The sequence below is a fragment of the Daphnia carinata genome, chromosome 1 (assembly GCF_022539665.2).
Source record: "Daphnia carinata strain CSIRO-1 chromosome 1, CSIRO_AGI_Dcar_HiC_V3, whole genome shotgun sequence".
In the NCBI taxonomy this organism is placed as follows: Eukaryota; Metazoa; Arthropoda; class Branchiopoda; order Diplostraca; family Daphniidae; genus Daphnia; species Daphnia carinata.
In genome coordinates this window covers 8,635,596-8,659,478 of record NC_081331.1, presented here as the reverse complement: position 1 = coordinate 8,659,478, position 23,883 = coordinate 8,635,596, and the positions used below count along the sequence as shown (strand labels likewise).

Below are 23,883 nucleotides of genomic sequence, written 5' to 3'. Positions count from 1 at the left end.
AATCCGACTCTCTTTTCTCATTGAATAATTTTGCTTTGTTCCTGGGTAATGCAATCCTGGCTACATTCTTGTTTCAAATTTCAGAAATAATCAAATTGCGCCGTTTAGACGCACCCGTGTTCCGAAGAAGCAAGGCACCCAAACTAATGCTCTCATTTTAACTAGCGCTCTCTGTAATCAGAAAAAATGTATGGCAGTGGAAAGATGAAGCGGTAAAACCTTGCTTTTAACCGCCATCGCTTCTCTACTCCCTACATTTTGAACGTTATAGGGGACACACCGAGACGATTGGAGTATCAACCTGCACAAAACGCAGTTTTGGTGACTCGATCGTCTTGTTTATATTGGAGAGAGTGTTGCGGACGTTGTTTTGTCCCTGGAAGAACGCATGTAGTCTGTCAGAACGGGGTTAATTTTGATTAGGACTGAAATAGAGATAAGAATGGAGGCCTGGAGCCATTAGCTGGGAAAACGATTCGATGTAATACAAAAATTTAAAAATGAAAATGTGGTAAAATTAATCATTTAAATTTATTAGCATCAAACAAAGTCAAGTTTTAGATGGAAAAACGGGCTATTAATAGTCCAAGTTCCACTCTGTTCTATAAAATTTACTCAATTAACTATGATTTCAAAGGATTGTTCCGAGCCAAGACGAAGACTGATAAGGTGAACGTAGAGAACAATTGTATCGAATTGTAATCACTAAAGCTTATTGGGTGATACAAGGAACTCGAATGGGAGAGCGTAAAACAAAGAGATGCGCCGACATACACGTTGACTTGCTAACTGTTAACTGGCGCTATATTTGTAGAGTAGTCATAGAGAAATAAGGGGAGAACGCTAGAGGGAAGAAGAGATTCGTTAGGAGGAGGAGGGAGTATAGGGAAAGCAAAAGCGGACACGGAAGTGTCAAATAAAAACATAAAATAATTATTGTAGTGTAATCTATACATAACAATGAATCACCGTGATGGTGAGCAAAGGATAAGCTAACCTCAACTCCATCATCCGCTTCTCACCTCTTTCTAGCCTATTTTCCTGATTTTACCCCAAAATATAATTTTATTTAATTTTTTCTAATTAAAATTTTATTTATTTATACGCAAATTTTATGAAAATTTTGAACCGCTGATATAGTAGTTGAAAAAAAGGGCGACATGATGATGGTAAAATAATGATGGTAAAATCATGGTGTAAAAGGATGGTGAAACAACTCTTCGTTATAACAGCCTATCTCGGCTGAAGGCTATTTGGGGTCTAGGTTACCTATAGTGAGAGACGCTTAGTGGCCGATATTGAAGTAAAAAGTAAAGGCTGCGCCTACTTGAAAAATTTTCTAAGTCCAAACAAGGTGACATGTCCCATTAATAGAATGTGGAAAAAGTGGAAAAAAATCTTATTTATACTTGTCGCTTCTTAACAAAATAAAAATCAACAAAACTTTAGCCATTTTACATTAGGAAAGGAGAAAAAAGAAAATTTTATACTGGATTCGAACTCGAGACTCCCGTGTAATAATGGAATGCTTTGTCCACTAGACCATTGCACTTGCAGATGTTTCGCTAACGCGACACTAGTATATCTCCTCCTTTGCCATTCAGTGGTTGGCGAAGTTCCTAAGTAGTTCCGATGGTGGCGTTGGCTATAAGTCTCCTCAGTTAGGCCACGCCCACCCCTCTGAAAACAGGCTTCATTGGAGATAGGCCTTAAAATGGAGAGTTGTTTCACCATCCTTTTACACCATGGTAAAATCATCATATTAAAACGGTTGCGGCAACGTTGCAAAAAGCGGCAAAATTAGTTCTTTTATTTGTTTTCAATATCCTGCCCTGTAGAAGCACGAAGGAGGAAAGGAGGAGAAGCTGCTCCCTTAAGGCCATTTTGAAAATCTTGTGCCGACAGTGCCTCGGCAGAGAATTAGTTCTTTTTTCTGCCACCAGATGCGAAGAATATCCAGTTGTTAAAAGTTTTGACTTCTGTTGCCATCGTTATGGTTTTCGTCGGTTACGCGTTTATCAGCGAAAAGTTTCAACGTTCCATGGTAGCTGACAACTGAAAATGTCTTGCTGCTGTGTCCTGGTTGCAGAACTGTATAAAAACCAACCAAAAACTATCGAATCCAACAAAGCCTAGTATGTATTATAGTAGGCCATGGTTCTTCCACAGCTGAAATAGTAATCACAAAACACTTGTAATCGCGGTCACATTGCCAGATTTTCTTTTTTACCTCCTATTTTAAACCATTGCATCTCTGCGCTCTGTCTGGCCACAGCGCTCGGCATTGCATATCACAATAGCGCGGGCAGCTGATGGGAAACAGATTTTAGCATTTGATCTTCTCATAAACCCCAGCTTAGCCCAGTGTAGTGTTTAATTCTGACGTCGGAGGATACTTACTACTACAGAAATTTTATTCCAATATCGGCCATTTCTTTTATATTTTAAGTTTTAGGTTCGTTGACCTATTAACAAATCGTGGGACGTCTGGGTGTGGCGCTTTACCGTGTTGTGATGACAAGTGAATCGAACGCAAATATCTTCTGGAAACCATGTCGAATCAGCTCATTAGTTTGATCATGTTATATACAATGCAGTTCTATTATTCAACCCAAGGTTTTCCCATGTTCATGGAATTAAATTAGTAGAAAATGCAAACTAAACTTGATGCATTTATCATAGCATTGCAGGGAGAGTATGTAGGCTGCTACCTATATTCATCATTAGTGGGTAGCAGTGCAACAGACTCATCATTTGTTGTAAATAACCCATCAGCAACAGATTCGTCAAGCAATTGTTTGGCTCAATGCAGACTACTGCAGTACAAGTAAAAAAGAAGGCAAATATGGTCTCTAAGTTAAGTTAAAAATCTATTTTTTCCTGCAGGTATTCAGGCATAAATGGTGGAATGCAGTGTGTCTGTGCAAGCTCGCTTGCCACTCAACCTGCCAATGAGACTTGTTCGTTAAATTGCGGTTCAGATAGTTCAAAACCATGTGAAGGGCCAAACTCTATGAGTGTGTATGAAACTGGATTCATAGGTGAAATTTATAGATCTACTAATCCTATCTGTGTTTACCAATTGCAATAAGGTAACTCTTTATTTTGATTTTCCTTTTAAGTATCTGGCCCACCTAGAACACTATCACAGCAGAGCAAACAGGAAAATATGATGAAAATTGTTTGGGAGCATCCAATAGTTTCCAATGGTGTCATTCTGGAGTATCATGTTGCCGCTATTCCAGTGTCATCCTATTCAGTTAGCACAGCTGGGGTTCCTATGGAGTGGGTTTTTTCCAATGTAACAAAGACAACAGATTTACTAGGACTTCAGCCTGGTACCCAATATAATGTCAGTGTGAGAGCTAAAACCACAGATGGCTATGGTATATCAATATCAAATGCTTTCAGTACTGAGATTGGAGGTAAAATAATGCTAAAGAAGAACATGAAACCTGTAAGCAAATTTATTTGTATCTAGCCCCAGATAAACCAGAGCACCCTGTAGTGATGAAATCTGCCAATAGTACAGCCACCATACAGTTGAAACCAATTCTACCTCACCATGGACCCATAACAGCCTACAGAATTATAGTTGTAAATGAAGATGCAGCTTCCATAGGAGTACATGAGGATAGCCCATTAAAGAACTGGGCAGAAGCAAATAAAGAGAATTTACCATTTTATATAGCAGCCGAATTGAAGCCTGAGGTTTAATCCAATTATTTGCAAGTTTTTATACTTTAATTTTGACATTTTTAACACTCCTAAAGTTCTTCAAACAAGAATTTGTGGTCGGAAATGGGGAACACTATGGGGGATTCTATAATCCACCTTTACCTGACGATCGAGAAGTACTGTTCATCTTGGGGGTTGTCTCTACCTACGAAGGAGTATCTAAATATGCCTTCTCAGAACCAAGCAATCCTATAGGAGTTGATCCCCCGGACATTGGGCCCAATTCTGTTGAAGGCGTAGCCGAGTCATTGCCGCCCAGCCAACCAACACCTGTAACAGTTGTGGAAGACGATCCTAGTACCAGTGGCAGTAGTATTACCAAGTTACTTGAAGAAACGGATTTAATTGAAAAAATTCCTGCCCGTAAGACTAAACCCATTACTAGTGGCCGAAGTGTCACTCGACGGCAACGACTGCCGTATGGAAGAGATCCACCAGCCCTCGTTGTGGGCTTGTCCGCTGCTATCGGAGTTCTAGGTTTCTTGCTTCTTATTTCCATAGTTGTCTATTTTTATCTACGCCACAAAGTTCATCGCAATGATGCAAATCGTCGTAATCGATCTAGAAAACGGTCAGATAGGCAAAGCCTGACGCGCGGTGGTTCTACGTCCACGATTGAACTGGTTTGTTTTTCTTTACGCAAAATGTTATTAGATTAAAGACGAAAAAATGAATAGTGAAAAAATTTCTGTTTACAGGACAGTGGCTATGTGCACTCTTCGTTTGTGGCTGGTACCGAAGAAACTGCTATTGATCATTATGATTCATTAATGCAGCGTCTGTGGAGCATTCCGTCCGAAAGTGTTATAAAATCCTCAGATTCGGTTGGAACCGGAAACTTCGGGAAAGTATTGAAAGGCTCCGTTCAGCGAGGTGAATCTAAAACTGAAGCAGCGATACACATAATTGAAGGTATCCTTAGTTAGGAACATCCAAATGAAGCATCGATATAGTCATACAAATCCGTTAATGATGAAATTTAGACAAAACTTTGGCAAAAGGAGAACGAAATGCCATGCTGAAAGATCTTGGAATCCTGGCAAAAGTTGGAAAACATGTTAATATAGCTGGAATTATAGGAGTATGCGAAGAACCAGGTAACTTTGCAAATAGTATCACAAAGATATAGGATGTAACAGACTTCTATTCTTAAAACTATAGAAACAATGTTGGTCGCTATGGAACATTATGGAATGAACCTGAAAGAGTTTTTACTCAACAGTCGCGCGTTGAACAACTATCCATCCTATGCTACAAAGGAGCAGAGATTTTCAACTTTACATGAAGCACAAGCAATAGATATAGCTCTTGGCATTGCAAAAGGGATGGCTTACCTTCAGTCGTTATCGGTTCGTTGGAAATCGCTAAATGTCTTATCAACATTTAAAATTAAACATTGACTAGGTTCCTCACAAAAGGTTATCTTCAAGGACAATCTTCATATGTAGCAGTGACGGAACTGTTCCTAAGATCTCAGGGTTTGGAATCGATTACTACCAACCACTTGGACAGGTTAAATGCATCCTCAAAAGAGAAACTTTAGAATTTCGTTATATTCTTATCCAATGACAGACTATGGATTTTAAGCGCTGGATGGCTCCAGAAGCGTTATTGAGCCCCCAACATGCACCAAAGTGTGAAATTTGGTCGTATGGCATTGTCCTTTGGGAAATAGTAACGCTTGGTAAGTTTCACTTAATCTTTCTATAAGTTAACTATTTTTGTTTCTTTTTATTTATTCCATTTCTTGTTATTAAATTGAATCCCAAATAAAACCAGGTGCTACTCCTTATGTCGACATCCGAGCAAGTAAAGAACTTGTTCAACGTGTACAACGGGGTTTAAGGTTGAAACAACCTGGCAATATTGGGCTTGCTCTATATCAAATTATGGTAAGCTGTTGGCAAATTGACCTGGACGAACGTCCCGCCTTCCAAGAATTGGTTGAAGTTCTTCAACAAGCATTCAATCAAGCGCTCGATTATCTGAGCTTTAATCTCTTCCCCGAGTTTACCTATGAAAGGTATGACCCAACTGTCGAAGTTAGTCGATAGTTGTTCTGTGCAATTTGACCAAGTATGGCACTGATAGAATGCGTTTTCTGTGTAATACCAAATGATTTCTTGATTATGTACCATTTTGAAACCGATCCGTCCAAAATTATACCAACGAATTTCTTAATTCAGTGGTTTCCATTTGTTTTCCTTCCAATAGCGAAGGTTTTTATAATGATCTTCGTGTCACCGTCCCTGGATTAAACGTTGCGCGAAGTTTATGTTGCATTTTACAAATACATTGATTTTGTATGAGCCGTTTTGCCCCGCAGCACTCTTTTACACCAAAAAAATCATTTACTAAACCTGATCGGCCATTAACTACGAACACCTTGTGACCTTGAAACTGGTCCAAAATTGAGCCACACCAAGTGTAACAATGAAAAAAACTAAATTTATAAAATAGAAAAGCCGTCATGCTTTTAGGGAGGCAATCTAGCATCTAAATTAGCTTTCGTGCTATACATCACCGTCCTATCTGTCCACCTTTTTGCGCGAATCATCTTTATGTAACTAATTGGCGCACGATTTCTTCATACTGGGCGATTGAAAGGTTCTTTGGGCGTATATTCCTTTCCTGTACCGAAAAGGTGTTTACATCTCAGGTCCATTTAAATATGTAACGACCACCTAGTACAAATAATTGTCTTTTTTTGCAGTGGAACAATAGTGTACTGAAAGTTCTCCCGCATAGTACTGCTCAGTTTCACTGAAATATGAGGGGGGGGGGGCACTTTTTGAATTCCAAAGCGATCGAAGTTGTCAGAGATAAAAGGACGTTTTACCTTGCTAGATGGCTGTACCGTCGATGTATATAGAAGTTTTCATTTACGTCTCATCACTTGCAGTTGCAGAATAATTGTAATGGGACAATTTTGTTATCTTCTGGAAGACCATCAACAACAAAAAACTAATTTTAGGCAAGTGTTGCTGAAACTCTGTGATACGGATTTTTCGGCACAGTTTGCATGGTATTACAGATAAAACATCAAAGCTTCAATTTTTGAAAGTTATTGTTAGTTGTTAGAGCTACTTTAGTTTATAGTTGATTGCAAGATGACTGAACTTCATCAGTTTGTTCTTCACTGTTGATTTATTCTTTATTTGCTTTGTTTTTTAGTGGTAGGTGAAGTATGCCACGAGACAATCTTCTTTTTGGAGTAGGTCTATTCCCGAATGGCCTTTTTAATAACAACATCCCTAGAAACAACATGAATGGTGCAGGTCCTACTCTGCTCAATAACAACAATCCAAATTATGTGAATGCTAACCAATTAGCCACTGTGAGAGACAGAATGTTTCATGCCATTTTTCATAGAATGGCTGTGGCTTATGCCCGAACATTTCCAAAACCCATCAGAAGACTTTTGGAGTGGCTCTTTCTTTTGAAGGTAAAAAAATAAAATTATCATCATTCTTGTTTACTTATTGAGAAACCTTATAGGCTTTAGCTGCTTTCCTAATGCTCCTGTACATACACATAATTTTTTCACGATCCCCCATTACCTGTCTGGATCACATTAAAGCTGACTGGCCACGAGATGGCATTGTAAGAATTGACATTACCCGAAGTGGAGATTATAATCATCCAGATAGAGAGGATTACTCATTACATCATTCTTATGCAAAAGAGCAAAGGATACATCAAAGAGAACAATTTGAATATCAAGCCATGTTTGGGTTCTGGACTGGGCCACAGAGGTTAGGACATTGTTGCCCAAACTTATTTGGTGCATGTGCTCATTCTTGTGTTTGTAGTTCCTCATCTGAATCCATAGAAACCGAACCAGCACTTGAAGAGACGGAATCAACGTCAACAGAAATTTACTATAATGAAACTTTAAAGAGCAATATCACGAATTTGGAAAACGAACAAATCGAAACAGTGCTCCCCACAGAAGTGACGGAGCTCGACAAAATCATAAGAGCAAGTAAATTAAACCTTACGAAACTTACGAGTTTCTTATTTTGTTTATTTAGTTATTGAATTTTATTCATTTTTTCTTTTTCCATTTCTTATTTCACTTTAATTGTTTTTCCAACTAGCAGTGTGGCCACCGGAAGAGTATATAGTCGAATTTTCTTTGGAATACGGGTTTTTGCGTTTAAGTCCTGCCACGCGACGGAAATTGAATATAACTATTTTGCTGGTAACACTGGACCCTGTTAATAATAGTTGCTTCGGTGACAGTTTTGGCCGGTTTTTACTTGACGAATTCCTCGGTTACAACGACTTCATCATGGGGGCGGTCAAGGCTTTGGCTGAAGCAGAGGACAGCCAGGGTTATTTGAGGTATTATACTGTACATCCATTAAATACCAAGCCCTAGGTCACGTTTCTAATCTGGAAGTTTTTTTATGAAGAAACGTAGTGACGGGTGAACATTATCGTTTTGTCAATATGTGGATGGCTCGTACATCGTATATTGCGTCCGCCTTTGCCATGGTGATCTTTGTAAGTCGATATTTTTCTGTATTTCAAAGCATAAATTATATATATCGACAATTTATATTGTTTCCCGTTTGTGTTTTTTGCTCATTCACATTTTCTAGACCCTGTCAATATCGATGTTGTTGCGGTATTCACGGAATCAGATCTTCATTTTTATTGGTAACCATCCTTTACTATTTAATATCGAATAGTCCCATTTAAGATTACGTCATTAGTTTTTTGTTTTGTTTTTGCGCCCGTTGAAATTGTTTTACTTCGTATGCCTTCCTTATCGCGGTTCGTTGCTTTGGTTGTGCTTACATGTTCACTTTTGTTGCCCGCCACGGAACATTAGTTTACGCCAGACGAAATTTTGAATCTGGGAAAACGAGGTGAACCTAAAAGAGCGTAACGGGGGACGGATGGGGAAAGAATGGCGAGGCGGGGAAAGGAAATAAAAGAGCTTCGCATCGCCGTAGGTAGCAATGGACAGTTTGGATTTACACTTATAGACCTCCGCATATCCATTAGGAGATTGTGTCAGTAGTAGGATGTTGGCCGATCAAGTATGATTTTAACCTACATTCAGAAAGTGCTTTAAAGAGAAACGAACGAAGAACGTATTACGTTAAACTTATTGTGTTACAGTAAACAATTTTAGATGCAGATTCATTCGGATATTTACCACAGTTCTCGTCAAGTTTGTCTGACTAAAATTTCAAAACCATACCCCTGTCATTTTAAGGAATAGACAAGAGGAAGTTTTATTGTATTATTATCATGATATTTTTTAAACTCATTTATTTTTTGTTTTTGGCTCTTTCTGGCATTCGGTTTTCGCTTCTCTTCGGCTAGCGTTAGGGGAAGAAAAAGCTATTCTCCTGATACCAAATTCAAAGTAAAGGCAAGCTGCGCCAAAGGCATGTTTGTTCTGAGTTGATCCCGTTGACGAGAAACCTAGCCAAACCAGCGAAATTAAATAATTGAACGTTCGCGCACGAAAGTTGAAATGGCACAACAACAACAAAGTTAGAAGCCAACCTTTTTTCCCTTTTTTTTTTTACTCATAGCTCTCGGCTACATTTCGTTTCGTCTTTTGTTTTTCTCTTGTATTTTTTTCTTTGTATCTCATCGTGTATTTTATTTTTCTTACGTTAACATGGTAGAATCAGTATCGGTCCGCTCCCTCAAATAGAAGGCTGCCTTTCAGCGATCCGTCGAATAGTTGGAACTCAACGAAAGGGGGGGGGGAGCAAGATGATAAGAGTAGGGAAAGAGTTGGGTGTACATCGATTAACAGGAGAGACGAGAAGAGGGAGAAAACATTGGGCGAAGATGTCGATCTCCTATTCTCCTATTGGCTCAATTCCTTCGCCGAAATTTTGCATTATCTTCATTTCCCTCACCTCATCTCATTTTTTGACGTAGCTTTGCGCTCCATAGGAAAGCTTTCTGGACTTGGTCGGTTAAGTTTGTTTTAATTGATTTATTATTTTATTACTTATTTTATTTTTTTTGCTGCTTTTTAATTCCGTATGGTCTATGCGAATTCGCGCTAGTACAGCAATGTTCGGCAGTGGTTGAGGGGTAATTAGATTAATAAGTGATTCTTTTTAAATCGTACTGTTAATCGTTTTCCGCTTGAATCGGGCATATTTTATACATTCGTTAACGTTTGAAATTGGATCGAAAACCACGTCGACATTTCCTAGTCGCACATGCGGAGAGCACATGTCAAACCACTAGTTCACCATTCGTACATACCTGATATTATTCCAAACAAACAAATAGTAATGACACCTTCAAACTCAGTTGAACACCATCTTTCCGCCTAATAAAGGTTTTGGTCTCTGATTGGTGTAAGTGGCCAACATTCTAGTCCCACAGCCTGTATTTTGTTATGTAACCCTGTTCAGTGACAGGTTAAATTGAATTTTGTGTCGAAGAAGGGTGATTCTTTGCTAGCATAGTTTGTGACGTTACGTCGCCGATGGGTGCAATCTGATAAATTTTAAAAATTGACAGTCGACTTGCTGCAGATGCTGGAGTTCAACGTGAACGTCACATTTCCGGTAGCTTCCTTTTTCACCGTCATCCTGGCACTAGTTGGCAAGTTTGTTTCTACTAGTATTTTGGAAGCCTCGTTTACTAACATTTTTACGGCCTTAAAATTAAAGGAAAAAAAAAATCAAATCTTTGAACAAAAAATCTTATTTTCCTTCTGCCAGTTCGATTACTCTGACACTAACATTTTAAAATGAAAAATTGCAGATGATTTAATTTTGGCATGTTAAAATCTTCTTTAGAAAATGTTCTCAGTCAGCGGCACAAAAAACTGTAGTTTAAAATAGGCTTAACTGAACACCTGCCACTCCTACTAAAAATATCTCTCGTTCAGGGATGGAAGCTATCATGGCGGAATTCTTCAACGATAGTTCGACCGCCTTTTACGTCATCATCTTCGTTTGGGTGGCAGATCAGTACGACGCTGTTTGCTGTCACACTGCTGTTACAAAACGTCACTGGCTTAGGTAAAAAAAAAAAATCCTTTATCTTTGGTTGGGGTTAAGGTGATAATAGATAGAATGGTGACAGAATCGCTAAAAAAAATCTACGTTAACCCCATATAAGAAACGAGAACGTGCCGCATTTTATTTATTTTTCTTCTCCTCCTCTCTCTCTCTCTCTCTCTCTAATTCTCCCCTCGTCTTTTTTATGATAAGAGTTGAACCCTTTGACTTGTCGGCTTCGAGACCTCACAGGTTACTAGGCAAAAAAAAGGCAAAAAAAAAAAAAAACAAGCAAAACATCCATTGAATATATTCCGAGTGTATAGATTGGTCGCTCGAGTCCTACCCAGTTAAGTCAACCCACATGTAAAATGCCGGAAAACAAAAAGTTGGAGATGAGAATCTTTTTGCCACCTGATGCCAGCGAATTTTTGTTTTCTTTCTTTGTTTTTCCTTTCCTTTTTGTAGACTAAATCTAACCCAACGAGTCATAGACCTGGGGCCGTTGCACAGCCGCGACTCAATCCGCGCCGCGTTATCGTATCATTTCATAGAACCGTAAATGTTTTCACGACGGCGAACGTGCAGCCAAAAGTGGCATTGGTGCATGGTAATCTTTTGCCGCAATTATTTCCTTACTTTTGTATGGGATTCGATGGAATCGGCAACGGCAAGTTAGTAGCCATAACAACGGCAGCAGGCCTTGTGCATTCACCCTCCTCTGTGCATAATGGAAATTTAACGACAAAACTTGTTTGGACGAGTTTTTGCTTTCCTTTTTCTTTTTTTTTCCTTTTTTTTTTTCAAGATAAAAGGAGCGGTTGAAAGATTAGGGCCGTGTGATTTTATGTTTCACTCTCCGACTTCCCGTGCGACTCGCTAGACCGTGAAATGGAATGTCATCCGACATTTCTGATCGCCCATCAAAAACTCCGTGATTAAAGCTCTTTCTGTTTTATAATTTTCGTTTGCTCCGCAAATCTGACTTCTTTCATCTCCACCCCCGCAACAGTTGTTGTTTTCCCATCAGATTTATCGACGTGCAGCCCGTTTTTTTTTTTTTTTCCTCTCCACGTATGCTAAATACGACTCCCAATACATATCAGGACGCGTATTTTCTTCTCTCGTCATCCCCTTGTTGCAGGAAATTCGGCCTCTTTATCCTCCTGTCACAACTACACACCGTCATATTGAAGCCATTTTGTTGGCGTTAAAACGAACGAACTTCATTTCTTTTCACTTTTTTTTCCACCAAGAGGATCTTGAAGCTCACAACCTGTTACTTTCTGGTCTGCCTAGCGCAATTCGTTTCGGGTGAACAAAACAGAAAAAAAAATCCCATTATTATTATAATAATAATTTTTTTTTTTATCGAAGCGTCAAGGCTGTACGGGTGCGTCTAGTCGACCGGAAGCACTTAAGCAGTGCGTTTTGGGTTATTTCGCGATAGGACTGTGGCAAAGAGTTTGCTTAAATAAATGATTTTTTAGCCAGAGACTTTTGCGGCCTACAGCTGGCGTTGAGTTGAGCGCAGCCAAAAGAGAACGAAAATCCGCCGTAAATAAACGGAATCGAAGAGATAATGCCACAAGGGGGGGGGGGGGGTGAGGTAGAGGAATGCCACGCGTACCGCTGATGCGTGTCATTTTGTGTGCATACAAACGAAGTCTATCCATCAAACGATATGCAATCGAGGAGCGCGCTAATCATATCCAATCGTCGGTTGGATTATCTCGGAAGGTCGATGTTGAATAGACGTTGATTGAGCCAAAGTGGACTCTTCTGTACCGAGTGCCGCTGCTTCATTGCCCTCCGCGATTCTCACACGAGGGCACGCGGGATTCGAAAAGTAGAGGACGCAAAAGTCAAAGTGGGGGGGGGGGGGAGGGGATGAGTGGTTGAACTCGTCAATTCCTCATTGACCGCCTGTAGAGTGGGTCTAATCAACAAGCTGTTTTTATGGGTGCCACCGCACGGTAGATGCTCGCTGAGGCATCTCTTCCTCGTCTCCTCCCCCCCTTGCGTCTATAGATGTATGTGCGCGTCTCTGCGTTTCGAGCACACTAGCGTGTAATCGAACGTCCGTGTATAGCCGCTCAACTGGTGCACTTGAACATGGCCCACCGCGGCTGCTGATAGTCGCCAACCCAAACAGCCGAATGCTCATAAAAGTTAGAGACACATGATTGCTTGCGTGGTAGGAGGATCGAATTGAAGGCTGATTGACGACCTGCTGGTTGTCTCATTGGCTGGCGGATAAAAGAGATGAAGCATCATTCATGAAATTCAATAGCGCAATCTAGATAAAAATGAGTTTGTAACGAGAATGGCAAGTTATATAGACGTAGTCAAAGTACAATCGTACGCTACCGCAGCGAAGAAAAGAGAGAAATCATGTACGTGGAAGATGAAATTTTCCCTTTACTTTTCTTAAGTACCCCGGTATTTTTTCGACTTTCCTTGTCGTTCTGGGAAAGAAAGTTTTCTAAGGATTGATGAGCTCGCATTCATCTCTTGCGGTGCAGTGAACAAGTTGAGGACTACATCTATGTAATGGCTGCACTGTTTTTTCCGTCATTGCGTTAGTCTGAAGACGAAGCCAAGATCCTCTTTTAGATATCCAATTGCGTGTGTAGGTGCATGTCAAGACGGGCCAAAGTCGCACTTGTAGCGCCAGGCGGCAATAACCTCTTACCTTTGATTAATTGAGACGGATCACATGGGTCCCCCTTACTCCCCAATCGGGTTAAACATAAACCAGCCGTAAGGTTCTGCGAAGCAACCGAAGAGTGTACGCATCGACGTACACTGTCCTACACCAGGAGGGCATATGTGAGAGTTCGGGGGGAGGTTGAGGCAAAGGACAGGAGAGAGGAAACGGGCAAGTCGGCGCTCATGTTGCTTAGTGTCATAGCCGGTTGCCGGGTGACGAAATCTGAAGCGGATCGTTGAGCTCAGGGGCTTCGTTCTGATTTGGAAGAAATGCGAAAGATGTATCGATGCGACTCGATGTGCACGACAGATGAGAAAGAGACGCTTGTTGACGCCAAGTGGCTGTGCTACAAGCCACTGACCGATCGGTTTGCCAGATGGAAGAGCTCAGCTTGAAAAGCATCGCTTCTTAGTTCGTCGGCTCAGCGACATAGATTTCATCGATTATCTGCTAGATAACAAATACTACTAAAAGAAGAACTCATTTTTATTTGATTTTTTTTTACCCGATTTTCCGCTTAACTCTTTTATTCTTGAATGTTTTCGTTGTTTATTTAATCATTCGTTTTTTTTAATATGTGAGGCTTAGCACACGGACGGTGATTTGAAAGTGACGTTTATTTTTCCTTGATTTTGCGCTATTCCTTGAAATGCGTGAAAATGCAAGCAGAACCATTTGACCAGTCGTTTACAAACACTTTGCGGCATTGATGCAAGTTCAGTCGACGTAGCGACGTGCTACCCTGCCACCTACAGCATTGCGGACTTGCCAGCCCAGGGCTTGGGTATGGTGGCGAAAAATAGAGGGACATCATTTTATGGCTCGGTTGTGTAGTTCAAGCTAATGACCACGAAATTAGAGTGTGAGGAACTAGTCGGTTTCCTTAGGAACGTGTTCATTAATAGCCGAAAGAACCCCGAAGTTGCTGAAACGGGTGGAAGAGGTTGCAACTTTGGCGTGTGCCACAAGATAGGCAAGATGTTTCGTACAGGCATTGACAAGTATGGTGTAACCAACAGAGACAAATCCAATATTGGAAACTCTGCATCGCATCGTTGGGCTTATGGTCGACTTAGCTTGCCAGTTGCCGACTGTTGCGCGCTCTCTCCTTCCGACGTCTACGATCGATTAGCGTGCCAGTCTTGAGCGGAGGTTATATCGATCCTCTTGGCTCTGCTGAACAACAGCCTGTAAACCGATGGGGTCGCGTTCACATCCTTCGATCGCACGTTGTTTCTTCCCTTTCCGTTTTATACTTTCGTTTTTTTTCCCGACCGATTTATTCGTCCTCTGTGTCATGGTGAATCCGTCTTGATAGATATACCGGCATTGATGTGAGCCTCTCGTAATCCCTCTTTTCTCTCCAGTTCTTTCATTCCGCTAGCCCGTCGAACGCTAAAGGTTCCGTAGCGACTAGACGTACATACTACGGTTGTATATGCATTATGTAGAGTATGTCCTGCTCAAAAGGGAAAACACGGCCAGATAGAAAAGCAGCCGTTTACGCACGGCGCCCGATGACGAACGCGCAGATAAGGGAAAAAGAAAGCATTATCAATACATAGTGCTTGCGTATAATCCTCGACAGAGCAGGAAGACAATAAATGGATCGTCCGACGAAGCTCCTGAAGTTGTAAACGTTCACCTTCGTCAATGATCGATGACAAGACGTCGGCCGTTGCACTAGCTATTTTCGTCTTACTTATTATTAACTATTTGTGTTGTTTGTTTCTTTGTTTTGTATTTTTTTTTTGTCTCGTACTCGCCCCTTACTGTGTGCTTCCATTTTGTTATCGACATGCTAACCTAACGGATGCATTATTTGATTGGCAGGTTTTTCTACCTGTATCACTACGCCTTTTACGCGTACCACTACCGCTTCAATGGACAATACAGCGGCTTGGCTTTGGTGACTTCGTGGCTCTTCACACAGGTATCGTACTCATATTCTTATGCAGCATTCTGGATAAGAACGTCACTTTCAAAGAAATCATCATTGACAACTTAATGCGTCACAGATTCCAATGCAGTGAGGAAAGTGAAATATTTTTCTAACGGAAAGAAATATGGGTAACGTTGAAACTCATTTGGCTAGCGAGAGGGCAATGACAGCAATAGCTTTTTATTGTTTTTTTTTTTGGGGGGGGGGATGTGTGTATGTGCGCGCTCGTGGGTGGGGGAGAGGGGGGGTTGTGAGGGTAAAATGGGACCAGAGATGGACGTGCACTTTGCAATGCTGATGGCTGTTGTGTGCCTTACAACCCTGTATGCTGCAAAGTATGACAATTGAAGCGGGCCAAAAACACCCAATCTATTTCCTATGCGAACGTTACGACACCGTGCCGCCTCTGGCGAGCAATAACATTAGACAAACAGCAAAAAGAGAGATCGATTGTTGTTCAATCATTGGACTACAAACACTGGAAATCGACAGCGCAATTGCGGTCCCACAAGCTCTATAATTGATTGGTTTACTTCTCTGTTATTTTCTACTCATCCGCCATAGCCCTAGTAGTAGTAGTAGTAGTAACGGACGTATAAACTCGTAAATCTGCTGACAACTGATCGCTAGCCATCAACTCGTTCGCTTTTCATTATTAATTGGCTTTCTTATCGTCCATGAACCGCCTTCTTAGCGACGTGCGTTGATGTATCGTGCTTTTTCTCCTTAATAATAATAATAATTTTTTCATATCATCTTTTATTTTTATTTATATACATATAGCTTTATCAATTACTATTGAATTTAATTCAATAATTCATCTGTCTTGATTGTGATTCGACGTATTTCAGCATTCAATGCTCTACTTCTTTCATCACTACGAGTTGCCGCTGATCCTGCGCCAGGTCCAACTGCAAAACATGTTGATCCGGACTAGCAACAGCTCGTCCCCTAGCGGTTCTTCGAGTACGGCAACAGCCGCCTCGGCTCCAACAGTTGACGGCGTCATGGAACGGAACGCTGAAAGCATATCGGAAGTGGACAGTGAGGCTGCGGTCGATTTTGAGACGATCGACCGCGATTCAGACTCGCCAGCACCCGAAACCCCCTCTGACGATTCGGAAATGGAATCCATTGTAGATGGAGCGCCCGCGGATGTCGATCCCCCGTCCAGCAGTGGAGATGGCATTAGTAGCAGCAGCAGCAGCAGTAGTAGTAGTAGTATCACCACCGCCACAACTACGACGACAGCCACGGGCACCACCACCGGTGGCGTAGAAACACTGCCAACGACCCCACATCCGTTAGATTCGCCTGATGCCCGACATCCTCTACGTGATCTATCGTTTTCACTGCTGCGATAAATCTATTTTTTAGCTAATAAAATACCCATCTTATTGAACATAACCGAGAATGGTTGTATGCGAATGAACTATTGTACAAGCCTGTCCTTACTTTTATTTTCCTTTTTTTTTGTTTTTTTTTCTTTTGTTTTTTTTGTTTTTTGTTTGGCAGTCAAATTTTTTTTTCCTCTTTTCAGTCGTCTGTGATTGGCAGGTGGTGGTTTCTCAGCAGCTCACTCACTAGCCAATAAAAAAATATATCTATCAAAAATGGAAAAGATGTGCTGATACTAAGTAGTCCGTTTGTAAAGACAAAACTACGTGAGAGACTCTTCATTAAAATCCTATAGCCGAATTGACCGCTAGCCTCATACGACCTATAATGTTGGTGTCCGTGTCATGAGTAACCATCACTTGTTTCCATGCGAACGAATTCCCAGTTGATATAGCTATCAGTCCCCGGCAATATCCAGCTATTAATTCCGTGGTTTTCTTTTTTTTTGTAGTATCATTCGTATCAAAAGTAAGGTCACGTGGTGATACGGAAATAAGATTCCTATAAAGTTATCATGATTCTTCATTCACTATCTGAGGTTACAATTCCTTTTCTTTTTTTTTAAATGAAACTATGTACAGCATTCGAAGGGGAAAAAGAAAAGACGTATGGCTAATGAAAAATTGATCGGGTATGTTGTGTGATCTAGTTGTTGTTTCTTGTTTTATTATTATTATCATTATTTTGTATTTTTACGCCTAAAATCTATGACTGTAGGTATTAGTTATCTATGCGATACCTATGGTGGGAGTACAACTATGTAGGAACGAGCAAAAAAAAAAAAAGGAAACAAAACAAAAGGAGAAACTTCCGAGTGGTCTCCCTTCAAAAAATATTGGCTTAATCGAAAGTCTCATCTGTGTGCTAGTCTGAACGTGGGCAGGAGAAAGGAATTCTGTGTCTCAAGCGTGTCGAGAAGTATTGATCCCTCATCTCACTCTTCTTTCTTTCTTTCCCCCCCCCTTTTTTTTTTTTTTTTCTTTTTTCTTCCGTTGTTGGCGTAGAATTCGGTAGCAGGCATATGCAGGCTTACTCACACGGGGCTTCTTTCACAGCCACGTTCCATCTGCGACCCTGTTTCGCTGTCGCTTCGACTACGGTGTTCATTCTATTGGCAACACCGAGATACCTTTTTCATTGCCGGGCGCTTTCGGCAACAATAAGAAATGTACGAACGAGCAACTGAATATGAGGAAGCATTCATAGCTTTTGTATAGACCCAATGAAAGACGTCCGATATGCATAGGATTTCTCTTGGCTTTAAGTACCACATTTATTTTCGCATACAAAAAGAAAGAGGGAGTTTTTTTTTTTACATCTCGCATTAACGTGGATATTTTTGAAATAAAAGTTTTAATGTACTGAATGGGGTACAATCAGTGTCTGGTAAAAAATCGAAACTAAGAAATTATTAAAAGGTTAGGCAGCAATGTGCTTTCCTTCACCAACAACTTCCCAATTTGGATATTTGCTGTTCATTAACTTAAAACAATTGGAACAAACCCATTCGAGTAACAATTAATGTAAAAAAGAAACAAAAAAAAAATCATTCATTACCAGCGGCAATGTTTGGTCTTTTGCTATGTGGGGAAACCAAACAAGTGAAAGCATTTTTTGTGTACGTGTAATTGTCGAGTTGAAATTTCATGGCGTTGTGGCTCAGTAGATGTAAGGCGTCTTTGTTTAAAAAGACATACACCGAGTTAGGGTTTCATTTGCACTTGATCTGCCGCCTAAAACTTCGGCAATTAAACGCAGGTCGTTTATCGCAAATCCAAATGCGTGTAGCATTTTTAAGGGTTTTTCAGGAATCCCATTTCTCGAATTTTACAAGCAGAGCTATATCATGGAGGGGAAATAAATCTGATGGGATTTCTAGCGCTTCCGGCACTTAATTAACAATGGCGTTTTTTTACATCTCAGCCGACTGGGCACTCTGGGTCTCACAATATACAACAGAATGAGTCGTATCGATCGTAACTATCAGGCAATTAAAAATATAACTATTGCATAGAAAGCCAGGAACTAGATACCGGAGACACCGCTGTGCTCTTACGTAGCATACAATTCTCTCCTCTTTTACTTTTTATTATTTATTTATTTTTTCAGTTTTTTTTCAATTTTTCTCCCTTGGTTTTGGATTTCAGTTAATTTCTTATGGCCACTCGCCCGAAGCACGACTGAAAAAAGGAAGGTTGAAAGACGAGTACGGCGTCGTAAGCCATAACTCGTGAGGGCGAGCGCACATTATAGCTGAGCACTGGAGAGAAACTGATGGCTGGTTCACAGGTGCTGTTTCGCGCTGTATGGGACAGGATTGGACACAAAGAGCGAAACAAATTCTCATCAAGGATGGCGCTCTTTTGGGCTAAGGCATTTGCCTGGATATAAAAATGGTCGCATTCGTTGTGGGAAAACTGTCGGAATAAGAGAGTGAGACAAAAATGGAAGAGACTCAAAGATGAAAGGATGAAAAAGCAGAATAGCATTGAAACAAGAAAAGAGGATAGGGATTCAGGGATTGTATCGTCGTTGGGTCGCAAGAGGTCGTCGCACACGGGGCAAAAGGGGGCTACGAAAAGCATCGCATGTACAGCCATCAGGTGATGTTGGATGTACATACAAAGTTGGCATGACAATCATAGGAAGAACAAAGAGACAGAAAAAGAAAACGAGAGAAAATAGGAGAAAGACGAGAAGGGAAACGGGGAGAAAGAGAAAAACGAGACGGGCTAAATAAAGAACGGCTTTTCCTCCGCTTACACAGAGGCATCGCGGCTGTGTGCCTTACCTTGGCTCTCTTGTCTCCTGCTTCTTTTTCCCTCCGTGACTCTTTATTTTGCCATACGCACCCATACTCACGGCTGTTCCTCCCTCTCTCCCAGCGAAGTGGCTTCCTAACCAATGCCGTTTCTGCCTTTTGCTCTAATGGAACCGCCACTGAACTGCCGGTTGCCTAGACACAAATAATTCGATCCCATGGTTACTTGAACGATGATTTTCTTTTCTTTCTCCTTTCTTGTTCCTTCTTGTTTGTTTTTTTAAGTTTTTTGCTCTTATTCATTTGCTCCTATTTTCTTTTTTTTTCTCTTTCTACCTTACCTTTTTCTTTTTGTTTGTTCGTTTGACGTTCGATTTTTGTGCGTCTCTTCGTTCGTTACCCTCAAAGGTATACGTATGACTTGCAACTCTTTTATTTATTTGTTTTTTTCCTGGTTGGTGCGCTCATTTGTTTTTGCCTCTCTCCGCAGTTGTTCTCTCAATTTAGAGAGTGTCGTCTCTTTAAGATGCTCTTCCTTTGGACGTTCGTTTCCGATTCATTTTTGCTTCCTGAACGCCAAGGGCAGTATTCTCACTCCTCCAACCGGAGAATAGTGCACAACAGAAAAGTGTCGAAATTGATTTCGTTTATTTGATCTTTGTAATGCCATTTGTTTCTGCTTTCCCTCTTTCTCCGTTTTCATTTGATCCTCTACGAAAGCGTGCAGCTATTTTTTGATCAGCCAGTGCCTTTTACCCGTTCTTCCTAATCGCGAAGCATTGTTTGAATTGATCAAGCGCCTGTCTGAATTGGCTTGCTTGTCGAACAAGGAAACGCAAAAGGGTAGATAAATTGAGCAGAAGGAGACATGTCAGAACTGTGTGGTTGTTCGCGTTTTATTTATTGGGCCGTGTTAACTATTCGCAGAGCAATGGCGCCCTACATTCGAGCCATCGAGTATATTCCAATCACCCATATGCTACGGAGTTTCTTGCCTTTAATATTTTGATTGGATTCTAGTAGCCATAACGTACAACGTCAGTCTGCAATCACTGCGCACAAATGTACATATCGGCTGTAGAGGGTTGTTCCGCAATGGTGATAAAATCCAAGAGGGAGAAAATAATGTAAAGGAAGGAACTGAAAATGAAGGCAAAAGTAGAATGAAGAAGGCATAGAGAAACTCCATCAGCCGGACAGGAGCAGAGGCTTTGCATTCTTTACTTGCCGTTGCCTCCATCGCTGTTAACACCATCTGTATGCATGTAACGATGTGTCATTGTCTGAAAGAGTCTGAAAAAAAGTTGCGTTTTTCTTCGCTTATCTTTTTTTTTTTTACTTTTTGTGCCGTATGAACTTTGTAGCTCTTTTGGCAATTAGAAAGCATTAACTTGTAAATGATATGCGGAAGGAAGAAAAGGAACAAGTAAGTCATGTTTCAAAATCTTTGCCTCCAAGAAAGAAATCAAAGATGAACGAATGTTGGCAGAACTATTTTTTGAACAAGGCTACCGTGAATTGTACGTATGTGTCTGACCACCTGAATTAATTGTGTTGGAATAGGATATACACGACGAAACCGAATACTCTTGTATATTCCGGCGCAAAACATTTGCCACAAAATAGAAACGCATAACTTGATATGAGAACAGGGGTCGATTGATTTTTATGTTTCTTTCGACTTTGCAATTCGGTTAAAAATAGGCTGATCGCACAGCGCGTAGTTTTACCGCCTGGAAAACATCCGCCTTCCCTTGAAACTGCTAAATCCACATAAAATGCGTGATTGCTGCCTTAATGGGTCCCCTCGTCCCCAAGATACCCTGACGATTTAATTCCCACTGGTGTGGGGTGGCTAGCCATCTGCGATGAACTCTTGGTGTCTTTAACGCACAACACGCAATATTTTTACATCACATTCGCAAGCTTTGCCGAAGCACAGCAAAAAAAAAGGCGTGGCGTCAGTTAAGTAATTTAGTCCGGAACAATTCTGTGCATCTCAAATAATCTCATCCCGCTCGTCTTGTCAAGTCGTACGCAACAACTTGATTCTCTAAACGTAGCCTTCTCATCAAATATTCCCACCCACCTCAAACTGTTTATACACAACTACAATCAGATCATGTACGTGGTATGCTTTAAATGTTTTATTTCTTATATTTCTACTATCTACAAGATAGCCTCGTGATTCTTCCGCACTTGTAACAGGTTTAGTCGTGCATTACTTAACATAAAAGAGGCCAAACTGCGAATGTTGTTGCGGAAATTTCGTAATAACAAAACATAGCGTGTAATATGCTAACATATTTTTTTCCCCGTGAATTTTATCTAATGTGTATAACTCTTTAATCAGTTGTGTGTCTGTTTATTGTATACGGCAACCGATTTCACCCACTGACGCTATCCTGTTAAAGGATACGCGTTACCTACTTTTGATCTAACCGTTTTACAGTGACCGAGTGAAAGAGCAAACAAACAAACAAACAAAAAATCAATCGCTACAGCAAGTGCCCCCCCCCCTCCAACCAAGCGCAATAGCTGAAAATTTGAAGCAAAGTCCTCGTATATTAACGCCATTCGTCTCGGCAACCTAACGATTACCGCCTAGATCAAACCAATGGTAGCACTTGGCGTTTAACTCTTAAACCGATTGCCAACACGTTTTAAGATTGCGTTTTGTTGCAAATGTTTAAAATTTTGCCTTTTACTTATAACTCTTAAGACAATTTGGAAACGTTTGAACGCTGATTAAAACAGAAATGTACAAAAAGGAGAAATGCACCTCTGATTTACGCACTGTAGCGAAGCGTTAAAGAGAAAACTTCATCGTGGTTTTAACACATAAGCCCGTATTGCTGAAATGAAGCAGACTTAACACACTACACGCAGGCAGTACTGTGGAACAAAGTCGCCCGCCATTGCAGAACACCGAAAAAAACTATTGAACAAAACTTCAAGTCGGTATTCTGTTTGAATCTAGAATATGTGAGTGGATAGTGCACATGTTGCATAAGAAACTTATGGTGGCAGATCAATGGGCCGGCATGGCTTTCTTTTACTTTCTTTTTGCAATCGATCAGGTTTGCTCGGTGCATACCCAGCAACACGGTGGCTCACTATGTACCCAAGGCGTCTATGCAGCGTCTTTCTTTAGCACTGCTACTCAACGATAACTTAGAACGCCTCATTGCTTAAATAACTGGCACTTTATTCAAAGTTTTACTATGTAAACATTTTATTCAATTTCATTGATTGCAAAGCAATTTGGCACGCTATATAGTGGCATTGATCAAGCAGGAGAACACCATTGGGTTTGTACGTACTTTTGTGACCTATCATACGTCCTTTTTTAAAACTATATACCGTTGTTAAAGTTTGTGTTGTTTCTCACGCTTCTTCACACGCCTACATGAATCTTACAACCTTCATATATGCGTACACATGTATGGATGAAACAATCTCCATGAATATGAGTGCATTGCAACTCAAACAACCATCAGTTATTGTTTTATTTACGAATAATTCGTTCAACTTGACACTAACCACATTGAAGTAAAGCATTAAAAATCATGTCAACACTAACTGTAAGAACACTGAAGCCTTCGAAAACCAAAGCCAAGATAGTAAAGAAAAAATAAATCTACAAGTGTCAAAATTTTGATTCATCATCAAACATACAAAATTAGTTTGGGATGATGTGTTACCAGCATTTTGCAAATCGATTCATGTTTCTTCTACATTCGTCCTATTATGAAATGATTTATGAAACATCTGAATCTCCACGAGTTTCCTGGATATCTCAAGAATATCAGTGAATGCGTGTAAATTCTTGGGCTCCCTAAAATCCTTACGGATCTCTACGAATATTTTGTAGTTTCCATCACGGTCCGTGCATTGTGGGACAAGGAATTGCGATCGCTCACCTTTACTCGTACACGACTTTAATTTAGCAATTTCACAGAATTGCTTGCGAAGGCCAGTTGCTTGGCAACAACAACTGCCGCCATATTTCTGAACTAACGCATGCTGGCAGTTGACAGATTTTCTTTTCATGGCTCTTGTTAGAACAGTTAGGAAACGACGCCTATGTCGTTACGAAAAAAGATAAACCTATGGGTAGCCTGTGTTGATATGACAAAAAAAGGGTAATCAAATAATTGTCATGGGTTACCAAACCTTCTTTTTACCTAACAGTATCATCTAGCATCGTGGCACTATCGGAATGTACGTATTCTCAGATTGATATATGTAAAATCCACATAACGAAGACTGTAGGTTTATTTTTGCTAATGAAGGGATCTAACATCTTGTTCATTTGTATAGAAACGAAAAATTT

General features: G+C 40.5%; 2 protein-coding genes across 2 annotated transcripts; both read left to right on the top strand.

The window, feature by feature from the left end:
- Positions 1–1,978: 1,978 nt before the first annotated feature.
- On the top strand, positions 1,979–5,917 carry LOC130693551 (putative inactive tyrosine-protein kinase Wsck). Its single transcript, XM_057516722.2, has 13 exons — positions 1,979–2,135; positions 2,450–2,616; positions 2,683–2,827; positions 2,887–3,041; positions 3,123–3,425; positions 3,482–3,711; positions 3,774–4,361; positions 4,437–4,650; positions 4,722–4,835; positions 4,900–5,087; positions 5,143–5,250; positions 5,311–5,422; positions 5,518–5,917. The coding sequence occupies exons 2-13, from the start codon at positions 2,553–2,555 to the stop codon at positions 5,790–5,792; spliced, it is 2,496 nt and encodes an 831-aa protein (XP_057372705.1). The 5' UTR covers positions 1,979–2,135; positions 2,450–2,552; the 3' UTR covers positions 5,793–5,917.
- Positions 5,918–6,600: 683 nt separating this feature from the next.
- On the top strand, positions 6,601–16,820 carry LOC130693558 (membralin-like). The gene is made up of 11 exons (XM_059497317.1): positions 6,601–6,763; positions 6,913–7,183; positions 7,237–7,493; positions 7,551–7,723; positions 7,839–8,085; positions 8,157–8,247; positions 8,346–8,403; positions 10,249–10,332; positions 10,622–10,754; positions 15,280–15,379; positions 16,240–16,820. The coding sequence occupies exons 2-11, from the start codon at positions 6,926–6,928 to the stop codon at positions 16,750–16,752; spliced, it is 1,914 nt and encodes a 637-aa protein (XP_059353300.1). The 5' UTR covers positions 6,601–6,763; positions 6,913–6,925; the 3' UTR covers positions 16,753–16,820.
- The last annotated feature ends 7,063 nt before the right edge of the window (positions 16,821–23,883 follow it).

Excerpts from the sequence above, each read along its gene's own strand:
- LOC130693551 (XM_057516722.2), top strand. The coding sequence starts at position 2,553 with ATGTCGAATCAGCTCATTAGTTTGATCATGTTATATACAATGCAGTTC. Across the intron at positions 3,426-3,481 it reads TTTCAGTACTGAGATTGGAG|CCCCAGATAAACCAGAGCAC; the intron begins GTAAAATAATGC and ends ATTTGTATCTAG. Across the intron at positions 4,362-4,436 it reads CTACGTCCACGATTGAACTG|GACAGTGGCTATGTGCACTC; the intron begins GTTTGTTTTTCT and ends TTCTGTTTACAG.
- LOC130693558 (XM_059497317.1), top strand. The coding sequence starts at position 6,926 with ATGCCACGAGACAATCTTCTTTTTGGAGTAGGTCTATTCCCGAATGGC. Across the intron at positions 8,086-8,156 it reads GACAGCCAGGGTTATTTGAG|AAACGTAGTGACGGGTGAAC; the intron begins GTATTATACTGT and ends TTTTTTATGAAG. Across the intron at positions 8,248-8,345 it reads CCTTTGCCATGGTGATCTTT|ACCCTGTCAATATCGATGTT; the intron begins GTAAGTCGATAT and ends CACATTTTCTAG.